The sequence below is a fragment of the Trichechus manatus genome, unplaced genomic scaffold, assembly GCF_000243295.1.
Source record: "Trichechus manatus latirostris isolate Lorelei unplaced genomic scaffold, TriManLat1.0 scaffold00024, whole genome shotgun sequence".
In the NCBI taxonomy this organism is placed as follows: Eukaryota; Metazoa; Chordata; class Mammalia; order Sirenia; family Trichechidae; genus Trichechus; species Trichechus manatus.
In genome coordinates this window covers 20,206,889-20,226,027 of record NW_004443960.1, presented here as the reverse complement: position 1 = coordinate 20,226,027, position 19,139 = coordinate 20,206,889, and the positions used below count along the sequence as shown (strand labels likewise).

The following is a 19,139-nucleotide window of genomic DNA, read 5'->3' as shown; positions in this document are numbered from 1 at the left end:
TTCAAAATGGATCAAAGACCTGAATATAAAGCCTAAAACTATAAAGTTCATAGAAGAAAAAATAGGACCAACACTTCAGGCCTTAATACATGACAATATTGGCATTTTGTCAGTTGTGGTAATAACTTCACTTGTGGAAGATTCTGGATCATCTGGATCATCCCTGGGAATGGGGGTGGCATTTCTAGTCAGAAAATTAGAGTTGCTTGTACGGTCCTTTTCTTTTTTTCTTCATATATTCCATGGTTACATCGCACTGCTTCCCGAATCTGCCTACTGACTTTAGCACAGCGATCAGTGTTTGGGTTCATGTTTTCAAGCAACTGAAGCTCCCGATTTAGTTTAGAAAAGACTCCATTAGAAAATTTTAGCTAATTCTTTCACTGTAAAAATTTTTGACAACTTCTCTTTTTCTTTCTCATTCTTTCTTTCCTCTTCAAAATCCATTAAGTCCTGATCTGTCAATTCCCCTTCATCATCTATGAGCTATTCCACATCGGCGGTATCAAGTTTTAAATTCAGCGTTCTTGCCATATGGACAATATTTCTACCAATCTCTTCCATCATATTATCCTGATCAAATGCTTGCAGTGTGTTCACATAACTCAGCAATTTTTTCCATATTCCCCCCAAGCATTTTCCCGTAACTTCCTCCTAGGAAGATGCAATGTTCCAGATATATTGACAGTAGTAAGTACGGTCCGTCACAACTCAAAAACCTCCTAAGTCAGGGACTACCTGCATTTAGGTCTTTCATTTCTTTCAATGATGTTTTGTGGTTTTCAGTGTACAAGTCTTTCACCTCCTTGGTTAAATGTATTCCTAAGTATTTCATTCTCTTTGATGCTACTGTAAATGGAACTGGATTCTTAATTTCCTTTTCAGCTTGTTCATTGTTAGTGTATAGAAATACAACTGACTTTTGTGTGTTGACTTGCTATGTAACCTCCAACTTTGTTGAATTCATTTATTAGTGCTAACAATTTTTTATGGATTTAGGGTTTTCTACATATAAGATCATGTCATCTGCAAACAGTTTTACTTCTTATATTCCAATCTGGGGTATCCCCCACCCCACCCCCACAGAAAACCATTGTTGCTGAGTCGATTCTAACTCACATCAACCCTACAGGACAGAGCAGAATTGCCCCACAGGGTTTCCAAGGAGCAGCTGGTGAATTCAAACTGCTGACCTTTTGGTTAGCAGCTGAGCTCTTAACCACTGTACCACCAGGGCACCCCAATTTGGGGTGGTGGTGTTTAATTTCCACTTATTTGCGTAATTTCCAGTTTTCCTTCTGTTATTGATTTCTAGTTTCATTTCACTGTGGTTGGAGAATACTTTGTATGATTTCAATCTTTTTAAATTTATTGAGACTTTTTGTGACCTGGTCTATCCTGGATATGTTCTATACTGGGGACTAATTGGTGTGCACTAGAGAACGTGTATTCTGCTTTTGTTGGGTGGAGTGTTTGTATATATGTTTGTTAGGTCTAGATGGTTCACAGTGTTGCTCAAGTCCTCAATTTCTTTACTGACCTTCTGTTGCCTAGATGTTCTACCCATTACTGAAAGGGGGATGTTGAAGTCTCCAAGTATTGAAGAACTGTGTATTTCTCCCTTCAATACTGTTAATGTTTGCTTCATATATTTTGTAGCCCTGTTGCGTATGTTTATAATGGTTGTATCTTCTTGCTGTATTGAACCTTAATACATAATGTCCTTCTTTGTCTCTTGTAACTTTTTTGATTTAATCTATTTTGTCTGACAATATAAACAACACTGCTCTTTTGGTTACTATTTGCATGGACTATCTTTTCCATCCTTTTACTTTCAATCTCTTTGTGTCCTGTTATCTATTAAGTGTGTCTCTTGTAGAAAGCATACACAGGTAGTCCCCAACTTATAATGAGGTTCCATTTTGATGACTCTGTCATTAAGCTGATTTTTTTTTTTAGTTTTCATTATTATTGCCTTTACTATCAGTATCTTTATAAATCTGATCTTCGAACATCTGCCAGTGAACATCACACAATGATAACATCAACAAATTATGTTCTGCAACACTGTATGTAGTACATATTACTAACAATAAGATGTACTAAAAAACATGGTCGTAAGTGCAGTTCATCGTACCTCAAATGCGTCATAAGTCGGGGACTACCTGTAGATAGATCTTTTTTTTTCTTTTAAATATCTAATTTGCCAATCTCAGCCCTTGAATTAGGAAAGTTTAATCTATTACATTTAACATGATTACTGATAAGGATTTACTTTTGCCATTTAGTTATTTTCTGTATGTTTTATATGCTTTGTGGTCCTCAGTGTTCCCATTTTGCTTTTTACTGTACTTAATTTTTTGTAGTACAATCTTTTGTGTCCCTTTCCTTTTCTATGTAATTTTTTTAGTTATTTTCTTAGTGGTGACTTGGAGATTACAAATAACATCTGAAACTTATAACAATCCAGTCTGAATACCAACTTAGTTTTAGTAGTATATAAATTCTCAGTTCCTATACATCTCTGTCCCACCCCCTTTATATTCTTATTGTCACAGATTACATCTTTATACATTGTATGCCCATTGACATAGATTTACAATTATTGTTTTATGCATTTGCTTTTTAAATCATCTAGGCAAAGATGTTACAAACCAAACCAAAAGTACAGTAATACTGGCTTCTATATTTACCTAAGAAGTTATCTTCACTAGTATTGCTTTTTTATGGCTTTGAGTTACTGTCTAGTGTCCTTTCATTTCAGCCTAAATAACTCCCTTCAGCATTTCTTGTAGGACAAGTCTACCGGTAATAAACTCCCTCAGCTTTTGTTTATCTGGAAATGTTTTAATTTCTCCTTTATTTCTGAAGGACAGTTTTGCCAAAAATTATTGTTGACAGTTTATTTTTTCCCTTCAGGACTTTAAATATATCATCCCATTGCCTTCTGGCCTCCATTGAGGATTATCTTGCACATGAAGAGCTGCTTTTCTCCTACTGCTTTCAAAACTCTCTGGGTTTTGACAGTTTGACTATAATGTCTCAGTGTGACTCTCTTTTGAGTTTATCCTCGTTGATGTGCCAATTATCATAATTCGTATTTCCTTACAAATCACCTAATTCCTCTGCAACTTCTCCTATCTCATTGAGTCTATCCAGGCTTGCAGCTTTTTCCCTAACTGATTAGCTATTACCATACCTTACTTTGGTTTCACTTTATTTCCATTTTTACCTTGTTAATTTCTGCTGTTCTTTAACAATTATTTCCTCCTATATTCCTTAAGTTTATTTATTTTTCTGGCTATTTGAATTCAATGTTTAATGCCTTTTTGTTTATCAATGTAAATGTTTAAGTCTATGACTTCCCCACTTACATTGCCATAATTATACCTCATAAGTTCTGCTCCACATGAGTGCTAACATTCTCTAATGCTACACCACCACAAAGGATTTCCCCTTTCAAAGGAAGAACATTAGTATTCAATAGCTGAGACATACTCCAGATCAATTTTGGTAATTTTTAACTCTTTTCAGGCTCATGTATGTTAACAATTAGAACCAAGAGAGTAATAGACAATCAACCTGTTAAACTGTCACCAAATACTTATTTGGCAAAGGACATCCCTGATCAATGATTGATGGTTAAAGTAACAGGTGTTTTTCTTTTGGGATGGGGACACGGTTGACCATCATCTAAACTTCAGACAGTAGTGGCTGTACTGCACAAAAGAGATTATGACAAAAGTCCTACACAGGCAGTCCCCAGATTATGAACAAGTTCCATTCCTAAGTCTGTCTTTAAGTTGAATTTGTACGAGTCGGAACAGTTAGGTACGGTTCATATCTAACGTCAGTCAAACGTTTGTCTTAGTATAATAATATATAGCGTACCTTTCAATGCATAAAAAACATTAAAGAAAGTTTTAGATACACTAAAACATTTTAACATAATAATACAGTAACAATAATGTTTTGATGTGCATCGCAAAGTAGCGCCCATTTGTTATTACGAACCATTGTATGTCTCTCAAATTTTTACTACAATAGGCTTTCTAGGGGTTGGTTCTTAACTACGGGTTGAGCCGGAACCCGGGGACTGCCTGTATTGCAAAATTCACATCTCACCCAACCAAGCTTACTGTATTTTCTCACAATCCTCTAGGGCTGCACTATCCAAGAGGTAGCCACTAGCTACATGTGGCAACCGAGCACTTAAATTGTAGCTAGTCCAAACTGAATGTTGTAAGCGTAAAATATAAACCAGATTTTGAACGCTCAGTACCAAAAAAAAAAAGTTTTTTTTATTACATCTTCAAATGATGTTTTGGATGTATGTACTGTGTTAAATAAAATACGTTAAAATTTATCCTGTTTATACATATATGTGTATATATATATATATATATATATTTTAATATGGTACTAAAAATTTAAAAATTACGTGTGACTCACATAATATTTTCACTGGACAGCGCTGCTCTAAGGAGTTCTCCGTCCCTTTATTAGCTCCCCGCCATCTCAGGTACATTTGCTGCTTTCAGATCACAGACAAACACCCATCGGAAGCCCACTTGAAGACTGCAGCACCATGTTGCCAGTTTACTGTTAGCATTTATTTTAAAAATACACAAAATATAAATTTTTACATCAAAGTGTGATAACCTCGCTTATACATTGTTCCATACTTACCTCGTTTTGTTTGCAACCTTATGCAAACATCAAGAATAAATGAATTTGATTCTAATTTTTTTGCTAGGATTCATGTAAACAGTTGAGACTGCCATGTAACATAGGTTGTTTTAAAAGGTAAAGTGGTCGCAGAAACCCAACAGTAAAACAATTCAATTTGGTTTGTTTCATGAAAATGGCAGAAGTCTTAGCAGATAGATAATCCAAGACTAAGTATTGGCTTCTAGGTATTTTAAATATTAAAAACCTTGGATTTGCTTCATCTTGTAAACATAACTTAGACCTCGTTGGCATTAAGTTTAAAAAGTAAAATATTAAACTATGATTTTCATCGTCCTGTCCGTTTCAATATACACTCTCTTTATTATGAGAATGAAACCAAATAATAAGCAAAATACATCAGGAATTTCAAACTGTACTAAAGAAGGTCCCGGTTGGTCTCTTCTGGGAGCGATCGAACTTAAGCTGACCCTGCAACCCATTAAGAATGATCACCTCTGTCCACTGGACAATGCAATGCCCCAGGCCACCCGATGGTCAGTTCTTTTTGTTCAGTGTTTCCTGAAGCAAGTCGAGAACCACTTCTACCTCTGCTGGCTCTGCTGTCCTTCCTCAGGCTTGGATTCATTGGGGTTAGTGGTTTACTACTACTGTCAAGACTGTACTGTCCCTTTAAGGTACCACATACCACCATAGCTTACACAGCAGTCCTATGAAGAGAAACATATCAAGGGCAGATTTTAGCAGGAAACGTAGTTACTACATTCTGTTCAGAGTATCAAACTTGAATCATGACTAATGGATAGAACACAAATGGGTGATCAAGATCTGCCTAAGCATGATGTTGTGGTATCTGGTCACTTCAGTTTTTTGGACTAGGGATATTTTAAGAGTCAGGGACTATAAATGAATGTGCTTTGTAAACACAAAATACAAAATCTGTTAAGTTGACCAGAACAAAGTGCATGAAAAATGCTGAACTGGCCAATGCTGTGTCTCACCTTGGATGTTTAAAATAAATAGGTTAAAATTTAAGGATATTCGTCAAAAACTTTCTCTGAGTCCCTGACGGAGGAGAAAAGTGGGGTGCAGAACTCAAATTCTAGTTAAAAGACCAGACCTAATGGTTTGATTGAGACCGGAGGGACCCCGGAAGACACGGCCCCTGGACTCTCTGTCAACCCAGCACTAAAACCACTCCCGAGGCCAACTCTTCAGACAAAGATTAGACTGGACTATGGAACATAAAATGATACTCGCGAAGAGTGTGCTTCTTAGCTCAAGTAGATACATGAGCTGAATGGGCAGCTCCTGTCCAGAGGTGAGATGAGAAGGCAGAGAGGGTCAGGAGCTGGTTGAATGGACATGGGAAATCTGGGGTGGAAAGGAAGAGTGTGCTGTCACAGTGTAGGGAAAGCAACTAGGATCAAATAACAATGTATATATACATTTTTGTATGAGAGGCTAACTTGAATTGTAGACTTTCACTTAAAGCACAACAATAAAATAAATAAAAACTTCCTCGGTTCTAAATGTTTCTGAAAACATGGTATTTGTATCACTCAGTTCAAAACAGCATTACAGGCAGCACACTTATTATGTACTTCTCATACATTGGACAAGTGCTATTCCTGTTTTTACACTTAACTTTAAAATTTGATTCTATTGAAAGTAAGTAGTAAAAGTGTTAGTATGTGGCTCTGGCAAAAAATCATGAAGGTGGTACAAAATTCAAGGGGTAGTGGAGTCAGAATTCTAATGGAGGCCCTGTCAGTTCTTTAAAGGATGAGGATGGGGACCCACCAGACTATCCTGTTTGAGGATGGGGCCTACATCTTACACAACCCCCACCCACCAATGCCAAGGAGTGTCAGTTGCTGAAGAAATGACTGGCTGGCTATAGGAAGGCACCAGACTAGGGTCCTTTACAACACGCTTGCTCTTAATGGTGAGAGCAGAAGCCCAGAGCCTTTGGATATTATGGTGCACAAAATAGACGTACCTTTAGCACTTTATCCACTTCCTGTTTACTCAGATCTTCTCCACATTCTTGAGTCAACCGAGACTGGATCATGTTCCGGCGCACCCGGTAATTTTTGGAAAAAATTTCAAGCAAAACCTGTCGATGCTTTAGTAGCAAAAACATGTTATTATTGGAAATAGTCACCTAAAAGAGATACGTCCCCAAACAAGAAATCCAAAGCTTGGGCATAACCCCACAATGCAGTCTATGATAAAAGTCCTTGCCTAGGACTCCTGGTTCAATTTGTCATCTCTCTCCAGACCTCAGTAAAATGATGTGTAGGAATAAAAGTATACGCCCACAAGAACAAAAGAACAGGTGAAAGGATATTAGAGGATGAGCAGCTTAGGCATTTTTTCAGATAAAAAACAGGCGTGATAACTGATTTAGTAGGCAGGGAAAGACACAATCAAAAGTGCATGAAAAATGTTGAAACGGCAAATGTTATATGTATTTTTTACAATAATAAAAATAAACTGCATGAAGATGGGGGAAGGGATGAGAAGTGAGCAGGGGTCACACTGGCTTAAGGTCGTGACACACAAACATGACAATGCATCCATGAAACAGGATGCCGTGAAAAGCATTACTGCCCCGAATAAAAATTAAACAGAAAGGATCAACGATGGCTGAAATCTCCCCAAAGGCAGAGAAGGTGTTAAATGAGAGAGAAAACATTAGTCTAACATGTCCAACATCTGACATAAGGATTCCAAAAGAGCAGGGAAAACAAAAGGTAAAAGAAATGATCAAATCTCTAACGGAATTTTCTAAGGAAAACGACCCAACCACCTAGCACAATAATGACCCACCCAAGGGCACATCTGAAATTGCACTAATATAAAGAATAAGGGGAAAAAAAATGCTTGGTTTGTGATAAAGAAAAGGCTATGAGTCAAATTTAAAATATCAAGAGCAAAATGTCGTTGAATTTCAACAACTTCAAAAGCGTGAAACCAATAGAGAAATACCTTAAAGTCAGAGGGAAAATGATTTGTCCTCTAAAATTCTAGGCCCAAACAATAATACCAGACGAAGAAAAGAAAGACATGAAAGAATGCAGACAACTCCTCTGCCACCCGGCAAGCAAAGCAAAGCAAGGAGAGGACAGGAGACCTAGCAAGCCAGCAACAGGCAGAGTGCAGAGCCAGTTCACACTGGAGGAGCAGGAGGCAGTGCGAGAGGCTTCCAGGGCCTCAGCCTCAAGAAAGATGTCACTGGTGGTATGTACGTGTATTCAGAAAATTAGACAAGTGAAAATCCGTAGTATACAAAATAAATCTCATTACAATATATACTATTAATATTTGGGTCTGCAATGAACAGATTTCCAGATGTGATACTATAAACAGTGGTAATTGGTTTAACTAAAAATACATCTCCCAACATAAACCAAAAAAACCAAGCCCACTGCCATCAAGTTAATTCTGACTCATAGTGACCCTATACAGTAGGGTAAAACTGCCCCATTGGGTTTCCAAGGCTGTGGAAGCAGACTGGCACATCTTTCTCCCAAGGAGCGGCTGGTGGGCTCGAACTGCCGACCTCTGGGTTAGCAGCCGAGCGCTGTACCACTTGGCCATCAGTGCTCTTTCTCCCAACACAAAAACCCTTTGCCGTCAAGTTGATTCCAACTCATAGCAACCCTACAGGACAGAGCAGAACTGCCCCACAGGGTTTGCAAGGAGCAGCTGGTGAATGCAAACTGCCAACATTTTGGTTAGCAGCCGTAGCTCTTAACCACTGCACCAAGCTAAATCCTCACCCACCACCACGGGAAGCCCAAAGACAATGTCAAACTGATACATCAAATAGCAGTATAAACACATTTTGTCTTTAAAAAAAAAAAAAAAAGGTTAACTCTTTTAGTGGTATCTTCCTTCAGGTAGTTAAAAAAAGATTGCCTCTGAGGAGTGGGAGTTAGGAATCTGGCAGGACAGGAGATGAATATTTCCCATTAAACTTCTGGTTCTATTTGATTTTTTTTTAAAAAGGTGCATTTATTAATTTTTTTTTTTTTTTTAATTATCAGAGTACTTCAGGAGTAGAAACCGAGACGTCGCCTATTTGGCCCAAAGCACGCAGGCGTGCTCAGGGAGACCAGTTCAAAGCTGCTCTGGCTCCACAGCACATCACAGGGCGGGGGCAGGGAGCAAAGCCCCCCTTCTCCTCAGCCACACAGTTAGTTCCCTTCCAAGAGGTAAAAGGGGACAAAGAACCCAGCATGGGCTTCAGCTTACCCCCTTTTCTCTCACCACCTTAGGACCTGGACAATCACAGACTGGAGTTTTAGCAATCAAACCTAATTTTTAAAGTTTAGGCAAGTTGTATTTAAGGGAAACCTCTAGACCTTGAGGTATATGACAAGCCCAGCTGCTAGTTTAATTCATATTTCTGTTCACCAGACACCTGTGATTCATTCCTGCCAGAGTGTGACTAGAGGCACAAATGACCAATGTCTCTAACCTAAAAAAATCACAACCCGACATCTGATGAGGAATCCGAGTCCCGCTGCAAGAGGCAACCTGAGCAACAGGTTCACCGTTGGTTCCTTAGCCAGCTGCATCGAATCGCCTAGAAAGCATTTTAGAAAACTAAGTATCTAGTACACTACCCCGTATCTACTGAACTGAACTGAAATTCTGGAGTTAGTCCTTGGACTAAGGAGCCCTGGTGGCGTAGTGGTTAAGCGCTCAGCTGTTAACTGAAAGGTTGGCAGTTAGAACCCACCAGCTGCTCCACAGGAGAAAGATGTGGCAATCTGCTTCCCTAAAGATTACAGCGATGGAAATCCTATGGGGCAGTTCTACGCTGTCCTATAGGGTTGCTATGAGTAGGAATCAAATCTACAGCAATGGGTTTGGATTTTTGGTCTTGGTCCTTGCAATCTATATTAAAAAGGTGATTCTGACCTCTTTCCTCAGCTGCTGCTAAGGTTCTTCCAAGGAAGGTAAAACCACAATGGGGTGAGGCCCTCAGCACCGTGCCTGGCAGCCACCAGCCTAGCACTCACTCACACCACGGCCTCCGAGCTGCACACCTACGCAGCCCTCATCCTGCATGATGAGGTGACTGTCTCAAAGGATAAGAGCAACGCCCTCCTTAAAGCAGCTGCCGTACATGCTGAACCCTTCTGGCCTGGCTTGTTTGCAAAGGCCTTGGCCAATGTCAACATTGGGAGCCTCATTTGCATGTAGGGGCTGGTGGACCTGCCCCAGTGGGAGGCCCGCCCCTCCACCACTGCTGCCCCAGCTGAAAAGACAGTGGAAGCAAAGAAAGAACCTGAGGAATCCAATGATGACATGGGCTTTGGTCTTTCTGACTAAACCCCTTTTGTAACACGTTCAATGAAAAGCTAAACTCTTAAAAAAAAAAAAAAAAAAAGTGATTCTGATGTAGCCACTTCAGACTAGCATTTGGGAACCACTGGTTTAGGCTTAAAAGTTTCAGCCGATTTTGACAGACTCTGAGCCGGAAACGGAAACCCTGGTGGCATAGTGGTTAAGAGCTACGGCTGCTAACCAAAAGGTCGACATGTTCGAATCCACCAGGCTCTCCTTGGAAACTCCATGGGGCCATTCTACTCTGTCCTATAAGGTCGCTATAAGTCGGAATCGACTTGACAGCAATGGGTTTGACTTTTTTTGGAGCGGGAATGATTTTAAACTGGGAGGAGCTAGAGAATCTGCAAAGTGTATGACTGCACCCTGGATGGCATCCCTCCAAAGGCCTCGCCCCCTCCAGGTAAACCTCTCAGCTCAGGGCAGATGGCAGCAAAGGTCTCCTCACCTGATCGCTCATGTCTCCAGACTCCCAGAGGGCAAACACCTTCTGCTCATCCGGTGAAGCAGCAGTCTGTGGGGGAAACTAACCAAGGCCCAGGGGTGAGCTGGTCCTTTGTCTTTACCCCATGGATTCACCCACCCTGCCCTGCCCTCTTCCCACCCTCCTGGTCTGCACCAGCCCAACCCTGGGAACGTGGTTTCCAGTCCCAGCTCCTGTCATTCACTAGCTGTGGGACCTTGGGCAGGCACAACACCTGAGTCTGTTTCCTCATCCTTCCCGTGAGGAGACCAGCCACACCCCACCAGGACTTTACAGGGCTTCAGTGAGAGAAGGGGCATAAAAATGCCTAGCTAGAAGCCCACAGCTCTACCAGGAAAGCTGGGTTGTTCTTCCCATTAGCCTGCCATTAGATCAGTTCTCTGCCTTAACACACAGTGTCCTCCTACCCTAAAATGTCAACCCTCAGATATGTCCTGAGAAGTACCCCTTCCCTCATAACTCCTTAGGGTGCCCTCTCAATCAATGACCCATGTCATTGTGGGTCAAAGGCCCTGCCTGACTCCCAAGCAATCCATGCCACGTGGTTCAGCAGGGTCCGAAGGTGGCCAGGAAATGGACGGCACAGGCTCTGGGGACCAGAGGAAAGCGAGCCTGGTTCAGTGGGTTCCAGTCTTGGCTCCACAATACAAGGAACAATAACGGTCGCCACCACGTGGGGCTACAGATCCACAATCTCATGGGATCATTAGAAATCTGGGAGGAAGCAAGGTGTTATGCCCATTCTCTATGAGGAAAACTAGGTTCACAAAGGTTTATTTACTGTCCACAGTCATACAACTAAGAAGTAGCAGAACCAGGAGCTACACTCAAGTCTTTGTGAATCTCTTCCCTCTCCCTGGATCTCATGGTTCTCGTGTAAAATCACAAGGGGGCTGGACAGACTGAATCTCCTCCAGCTCGGACACAACTATGTTAGGCCCCCACAGCAGGGTCATGGGGAAGGAGGTCAATGAGAGCTCCAGAAGGCTGCGGGGTCTCCCTCAGGCTCCAGCTCTACCAAGAGGAAGCAGCAAGGCAAGAGCAGGTCCAGGGGAAGCTTGAGGGCCACCGCCTCATCTCCCCTCACCTTCTGTCCACTCCAGCAGGCCAGGAGAACCTCCCCTCTCTTACTTGACCACCCTGAACATCACTGGACCTGTTTGCTGGGTGGGTAAGGACAGCTCCAAATAGAGAAGGAGTCCCAGACCCTAGCACCTTCCATAGGAGACCTCACCAAGAAGGCTCCCTGCCAGGAGGGCCAGGGACTGACGCAGCACCTCCAAGGGCCTGCCGTGAGGGCCACATCCCCTGAGACAGCCCGGCCAGCCTGAGGCCCAGGGCCTCTTGTCCTAGTTTCTGTTCTCACGTACATAGGGATGGGCCGGCCTCAGGGCATCACCCAAGGCTACAGGTGCTTCTGGCCCTGGCACTGGCAACGTCAGCATCCCTTGTTAAAAGAGAGCCACAACCCCACTGCACCCATGTGCTGCCAGGTCAGGGCAGAGCCTGGAGGAGAAGAGAACGACCAGAATAGCCTCCTTTAGGCTACAGCCCAGTTCTTCGCCTCAACACACGTGGTGGTCCGACACGTCCTCCTTCCAGTAAAAGGAAAAGAAGCCTGGGGTGTAGATGGCCCACCCGGCCACCTGCAAGGCCTGGCGTGGGAAACGCTGAGAGGCCACAGCACCTGTGCTGGTCACTAGCTCTAAGAACAGGGAAGTCTGCCAAGACCAGGCACATGCTGGGGGTTTTGACGTGGGCGGTGGTCAAAGGTTCAGCTCGTCTAAGTTGTAGCAGTAAGGCTTTCAGACTTGGACTCGCTATACCAAAGCTCACGTCCCAGCTCTATCACTTCCTGGGTATGTGACCTTTGGACAAGCTCACTTCACCTTGCTGAACCTCAGTTCCATCATCTGCAGGTTGCAGAAAGGATCAAACGATACCAGAAATGAAATCGTTTTGAAAAGCGGCAAAGCTGATAGAAGTGGGTGAGGTGCCGCCAGAGGCAGAAAGGTGAGAAATCACGATAGCGAGCTTGTGTCTGTCTCCTGAGGCCCTGCTCTAGGCCCAGCAACATGAGAGCAACACTCAGCCCTCCCAAAAACCCTACAATGCAAAAACTAAGTCTCCACTTCTGATGAGGATACAGAGGCCCAGAGAGGCTGCCATGCCCAGGGTCACACACAGCTACCACATGAGAGAGCTGAGATGCAAACCAAGGTTGACGACCCTCTGAAGTCCCCATGCCCCCTGCGGCCTCCACACAGTGGCTTTCCCAAAGCGGCCAGGTCCCAGGTCACCCCAGAGGTTTCCAGACCTGCACCCAGGAAAGGTGCTGCGTGCCATGGGCCCTCCTGAGGGGCTGCTCGTGGCCACGTTTTGTCGCCTGTCCCGGCAGGCACAGACTCTACTTACAGGCACCAGTATCTGCTTGCAGCCGGCGGCCAGCACCGTGTCCTGCAGCATGCGGTCAGAGATGCCACTGAACAGTGTGTGGCCTGGCGGCAGGCTGGCCAGGTGCAGGTTAAAGAGGCGCTTGAGTTCGCTCAGCGTGAGCACAAACTGTCTCTGGAAGGTGGCCTCCACGAAGGCCCTCAGTTCCCGGGCCACAGGGGTGTTGGCACTGCCCGGGGGCGGGTGCCCATTGAAGCTGTCCCCACCCGCTGCCCGCCCAGCAGGCAGCCCATTGGCCAGCCTGCTGTTGAGGCCACCGCTGGGGGAAGTGTCCATGGGCTCCTCTTCCTCCTCCGCTTCCTGCCCTTCCTCCTCCTCCTCTCCCTCCTCACTCATGGGCTCCTCCTTGATCCGCATGCCGGGCAGGACAGCAGGCGCCTGCATCTGCTGCTTCCTGCGCTGCAGCTCCCGTTCCAGCAGTGCGTGGTTCTTCTGCGCCTTGGTTTTGGCAACCTGGACCCGCTGATCCCCAGAGACCAGCCCAGCAGGCACTGTGCGGGGGGACAACGCTGCTCAGAGACCCCTGCAGATAAGGGTCTGAGACCATGGCTTGAGGTCCCTCTGCCCTGGGGACCCAGCCCCATCTCCCAGACAGTAACAACACAGGACAGCTGGGGCTGAAGCAAGTGCCCAGCCCTGCCTTTCACCTCACCTTACTCAAGGGGAAGAGCTACCCTGATATTAAGGGAAGAAACGGAACTGGGAAAAAATAAATTGCCACATTCACGTGAGGGTGGGATCCCGCTGAGGTCCCGCCAGCACCTCCTCCCACCCCTCCACCTCCTGCTGACCCAAGAGGGCAAGTGGGTCTCCAGACACAGCCTGGAGGAGCCGAGCCCTCAGTCCCTGAGGCTGAAGCTTTGCTGCTGGAGATGTTTTCAGCTGAGGTCTGTGGGTGGCACAGGAGGGGGCACAGAAAGGGTGGGGAAGAGACAGCCCCACGTCCCCCTCTCCGGGCCCAAGCCCTGGCATGCACTTGCAGAGCCAGAGTCCAGGTTAGGGGCCTGCCCAGCCCCGAAGGCCCTCACAAACCTGACTGTCCATCCGGCTTCTTTGGCATGGTTTCCTTCACAAGACTATAGACTTTTTCTAATCTAAAAAGAAAGGAAAAAGTCCATTTAATTTTAAGCCACATGTTTGCCATCCCTTCCCTCACAGACGAACATTCCCCATAAGCCCCAGACATCCTGGGCACTGAAGATACCTGCCAGTCCCTCCTCCCTGCAGTGAGGACCTCTCCTCACAGGGCCCACTTCCACTCAGCCCCACAGTGGTCAGAGGGGCGGCCCATCTCTCCCATCCTTAGCCTCCCTCCTTCCAGCCTGCCTTCGGCTACACAAACTCAGGCTCTTGCCCCAAATGCCCTTCTTCTCTCTCCTTCACATCCTGCCCCTCCTCCCCAGCTCCTCAGAACAGACAGACCAACAGACTGCCTCACATGCAGCTCTGACCACCCGGGAACGGCTGTGCAAGTGCTGTGCTGGGGGGAATGAAGGAACGGGGAGTGGGGCTTCTGGGCTTTGGATGTGCCTTCACCACCCCAGGCCCGGCCAGCCCCTCCTCCTGCTACTCCTGTCAGCCTAGCCGCCCCTCATCACACCCAGCTTGCTCTTACTTGGCCTGGATGCCGGTCCACAGCATGTGCTGCCGCTGGACCACATCCGGGTGCTTCTTGATGAACTCCATGTCATAAGGCAGTATGAACTCCCAGCCTTTGTTGATCCTCACCACGGCCATGTGCTCCAGAAAGTCCTTCACATCCTCCGCACAGAGCTGCAGTGGGGCACAAGGGCCAAACCGAGGCCAAGCCAGCCTGAGAGCCCACCCCAGCCCCACAGGCAGCACCTGGCTCCCACGGCCCCGGCCGGCCTCACATCAGCAGGAACCCCACTTACCTTAGTCACCGCTGCCACCTCTTTCCTCACCACCCAGCGGCTCTGCGTGAACTTCCACATCTGGGAGAGAAAAGCAAGCATGTTTCCAGGGGGACAGAGAAGAGACTGCCCCAAAACCCATGGGGGTGTCCTGGGAGCTGGGATAAGGCTGCAGAGTGGCGGTCAGCACATGGGCCTGGGCATCAGGCAGACCTAGGCTGGGGCCTGGCCCTGACTTACTTGCTGTGTGGGCCTGGGCAGTCACTTCACCTCAGCCTCCATTTTCTCCTCTGAGAAATGGAGCTCCAGGTCGTCTCCTCCAGGGGACAGCCACCTACCCCACCTCCCCCTCACCCCCACCTCGACCACAAAGGCTCCCCAGGGCAGGGGATGCCGTACCTATCTTATTCACCACTGTATTCCCAACACCTCCTAGGACTATTGTGAGGAGCTCAGGAGTCACAAATTCAGATGCCCGCAGCAACCAGGCAGGGAGGAAACAGGAGGGAAGAAGAACACGCCAGGGGCTGGGGTGAACTGAGAAGGCTAGCGTTGTTCCAGAAAGTGGGCCCAGCAGTGCCCGACTGTCCAGTTATTCAAGACAAGCTGGAAATCTGGTTTATGTGACGTGTAAAACTTGACAACCAAGGCAACATTTCCAAATGCCACTCAAATAAAATACGCTCCTTGACCAGATCCCACCCACGGGCCTCCAGTCTGCAGCCTCTGAGCTAGAGGAACTCAAAGGGCCTTATGACGCCTGAGACCCAGTATCCCAATGAAGGAGCAGGAAGGTGCAAAGTCCAGCGCCCACTCGCACCTGCCTGCCTCACACGCGCCTGCCCTCTGCCTGAGCGCCGGCTGTGCCCTGCTGGGGCCAGAAAGCCCAAGTACTCACCACAAAGTCTCGGCCCCGGCAGAGCACCTCTGCAGGCACACCGCTGTGTGGGCTGGAAGAGTCTCTGGGGTATAGGATGTCACTGCCAATGAGAGTGGGGGGGGGGTGGGTCAGTCCTGCCCTCAGCTCTCTCAGCCCCCTCCCCTCTAGGCTCACAGTCTCGGTCTCCAGTCTCTTTCCAACACTGGCTGGGTTCAGGCCCAAGCCCCACGGCTCCCTCAGGAGGCTGGTTCTGTGGACATGCACATCGAGAGTTCTCCCTCCTACCTCCCTCTTCCCCGACTGGCCCAGCCCGGAGGCCCACTGCATGCTCAGGGAGGAGGCAGGGGCTCACGGACAAGCGAGGTGCAGAGGACACAGCCCAGGACCTCAAGGAACCCAGGACGCTAGACAACTAGTCCCACACGTAAAGTATGTGTGGTGACAAGAGAAACTGGTAACTGGTAATGATGCAACATGCCAAGGCCTTTGGCACCTGCCAAAATGAACAGGTGGGTAGTGTGAGCTGTGTCAACTGAGGCTAGCGGGGCTGGAGCTGGGCTGGGCTGTGCACAGGCCCTGAGGCACAAGAGGAGTGTGTAAGTTTGAAGAGGAGGCACCAGCACTCAAGCCGCCGAGAACTTCAGGGGAAAAAGGCCCAGAGGCGAATGAGCAGGGCACTGGGGTATACAAGAGCCTTCACAGCATAACCCTGACCCTCAACTCCAGCCACAGATCCCACAGCCCAGCAATACCACATGCCACACCAGGAGGTCCCTTTATTCTTTTGCTGGAAGGCTCTCCCCGTTTCCCTCCTCAATCCTACCTGGCAAGCAGGTACTGCACATCCTTCAAAGCTGAGCTCCCTGTCTACCACTCCCCCCAACCCTGACCAATGACACTGTAGAAGTTCTATGGGGGCAGGGACTTTGCCTATGTTGTTTAACACTGTGTTCTTGACAACTGGCTGCCGCACTCAGAGAAGGTATTGCCAGGTGTGGGGTGAATGAAGGAATGTGGTCTGTGCCCTGGATCTTTGCATTCAATGTGCTCAACTGCCATGGTGCCCACCCCCTGCCCTGCATGTTTCTGGGGGACAAGGGCAGCGTCTGAATGAGAGCACAGTGCCTGGCACAGGACAAACCATCAAGAAATACTGGCTGAATGACCCAGTGGAACTTTGCATTATCTCCTCACAGGACACGAAAGACCATTACCCACAAGCCTCTGCTGCAGCCGACAGACACTGAGCAGCAAGTCCGAGTGACAGACCACACCACACACCACTGGGTGACACCACCAGGGGCACATGCAGAGAGCCCAGCCTTGGGTCACAGATCTCAAGTCGTAACCCCAGCTCTGTGGCTAGCTTGCTGCCAGACATTTGGCAGGTTCCTTTACCTCTCTGAGCCAGTTTCCCCAAGTGTATAATAAGGCAGACCCTGCTAGCTTTCATTCATTCATGGGACAAATCTACATGGGGTGTTCACATGTAATGAGTGATGGACCACCTCAAAGGTCTTCCATAGTGAAAAACGTGTGTAACCCAAGACAACAGCTGCAAGGTACTTACTGACAAGTATGTTGGGCATTTGTTAAGCAGTGAATGGGCGCCACCGTGTGGCAATAACATAAATATACTTTACAATGTACTTGGCCAATCAACCTTGAAATGACAGACTTTTCTACAATGAATTCCTTTCTAAAAATTTGGTACAAGTCACATTCTGTAAGATTTTAAATTTGGTACAATCTGCATTTGGTGAGACTGCTCACCTTATACTATGTTAAAATACACCTCAAAAGTGAGCCTTTATTAATGCATTCTATATTATACTATTTAAAATTAATATAATTCAAATAAACATAAAATGTAGCCACATTGTATTAACCAAGGGTCCTGGTGGCGCAGTGGTTACGAGCTCGGCTGCTAACCAAAAGGTCGGCAGTTCGAATCCACCAGCTACTCCTTCACCAGCTACTCCTTGGAAACCCTGTGGAGCAGTTCTACTCTATCCTATAGGGCCCCTATGAGTTGGAATTGACTCGACAGCAACGGGTTCAGTTTTTTGTTTTTGGACCATGCCAGGAATTTTACTGGGCACCAGGTATGTAGGGAAGAGCTAAAACAGACAATCTCTATCCCCTTGAAACTAAGTCTAGTGAAGGAATACCAGGAGAAAAGAAACTACTGAAAGATACCAAGCCACAAATTTCAAGACCAATGAACCCCAAAAGGATACAGAAAAAGAAATTCACACCTAGACATATCTTAATGAAACTCTGGAAAACCAAAACAAAGAGGAAATCTTAAAAGCAACCAAGAGGAAAAAAGGGTAGATTACCTTCAAAGGAACAAGAATAAGATGGACAGTCGACTTACAAGCAAAAACAACGCAAGTCGGAATACGGGGAGTCCCCGAATTACGACGTATTCAAGTTACAGCTTAAACATATTCGAGTTACCACAAACTGCACTTACAACAGCCCGCTTTTTCTTTTTGTTTGGTTTTTGTTTTGGTACATCTTATCGTTAGTAATATGTTGCAGTGTGTCATTTGGGATGTTATCATTCATATTCACTCACAGATGTCCAATTTTATGATTTACTGTTCCAAACAATGCCAGGTTTATAAAGATACTGATAATAAAATGAAAAAAAAAAATGAGGAATTCGACTTATGTCAGAACTGACTTACAACACAGTCATCACAACAGAATCCTGTCATTAAGTTGGGGACTATCTTACTATGAGGTTATATCAATGTGCTGAAAGAAAATAAATATCAACAGAGAATTCTATTCCCAGTAAAAACACCCTTAAAGAATGAAGATAGAGAGATGGGGCCAAGATGGCGGAATAGTCAAGACACTTCCAGTGGTCCCTCTTACAACAAAGACCCAAAAAAACAAGTGAATCAATTATATATGACAATCTAGAAGCCCTGAGCACAACTTGTATGAGGAAAGGTCATGGAAGCCCCACAGACACATCCAAACTCCCTGAGGGACTGAATTGCTGGGCAGAGGGCTGTAGGGACCATGGTCTCGGGGAACATCTAACTCAATTGGCATAACATAGCTTATAAAGACAATGTTCTACATTCGACCTTGGTGAGTAATGTCTGGGGTCTTAAAAGCCTGTAAGCGGCCATCTAATATACTTCACTGGTCTCATCCCTTCGGGAGCAAGGGAGAACGAAGAGAACAAGATACAAGGAAAAGATCAGTCCGAAGGACTAATTGTCTACAGCTACCAAGGCCTCCACCGGACTGAGTACAGTACAGCTAGATGGTGCCCGGCTACCACCACTGACTGCTCTGACCGGGATCACAACAGAGGGTTCTGGACAGAGCTGGAGAAGGATGTAGAACATAATTTTAACCCACAAAAAAA

The 19,139-nt window shown here is 45.9% G+C and overlaps 1 protein-coding gene across 2 annotated transcripts in view; it reads right to left on the bottom strand.

The window, feature by feature from the left end:
* Positions 1–19,139, bottom strand: part of POLR3E (RNA polymerase III subunit E) — a 51,005-nt gene that overhangs the window by 2,184 nt on the left and 29,682 nt on the right. The window contains exons 13-20 of one of the 2 annotated variants that reach the window (XR_002823576.1): positions 15,764–15,845; positions 14,887–14,946; positions 14,607–14,764; positions 14,024–14,085; positions 12,953–13,482; positions 10,502–10,579; positions 6,692–6,817; positions 4,453–5,399 (exon numbers count right to left, since the gene is read on the bottom strand). Coding sequence is in view for 1 of the 2 variants with exons in the window: in XM_004373323.2 (XP_004373380.1) it covers positions 5,343–5,399; positions 6,692–6,817; positions 10,502–10,579; positions 12,953–13,482; positions 14,024–14,085; positions 14,607–14,764; positions 14,887–14,946; positions 15,764–15,845 (1,153 nt within the window). In the remaining variant the exon portion in view is untranslated. Of the gene's footprint in view, positions 1–4,452; positions 5,400–6,691; positions 6,818–10,501; positions 10,580–12,952; positions 13,483–14,023; positions 14,086–14,606; positions 14,765–14,886; positions 14,947–15,763; positions 15,846–19,139 lie in introns of those variants that run through there. The other variant, XM_004373323.2, reaches the window with a different exon arrangement.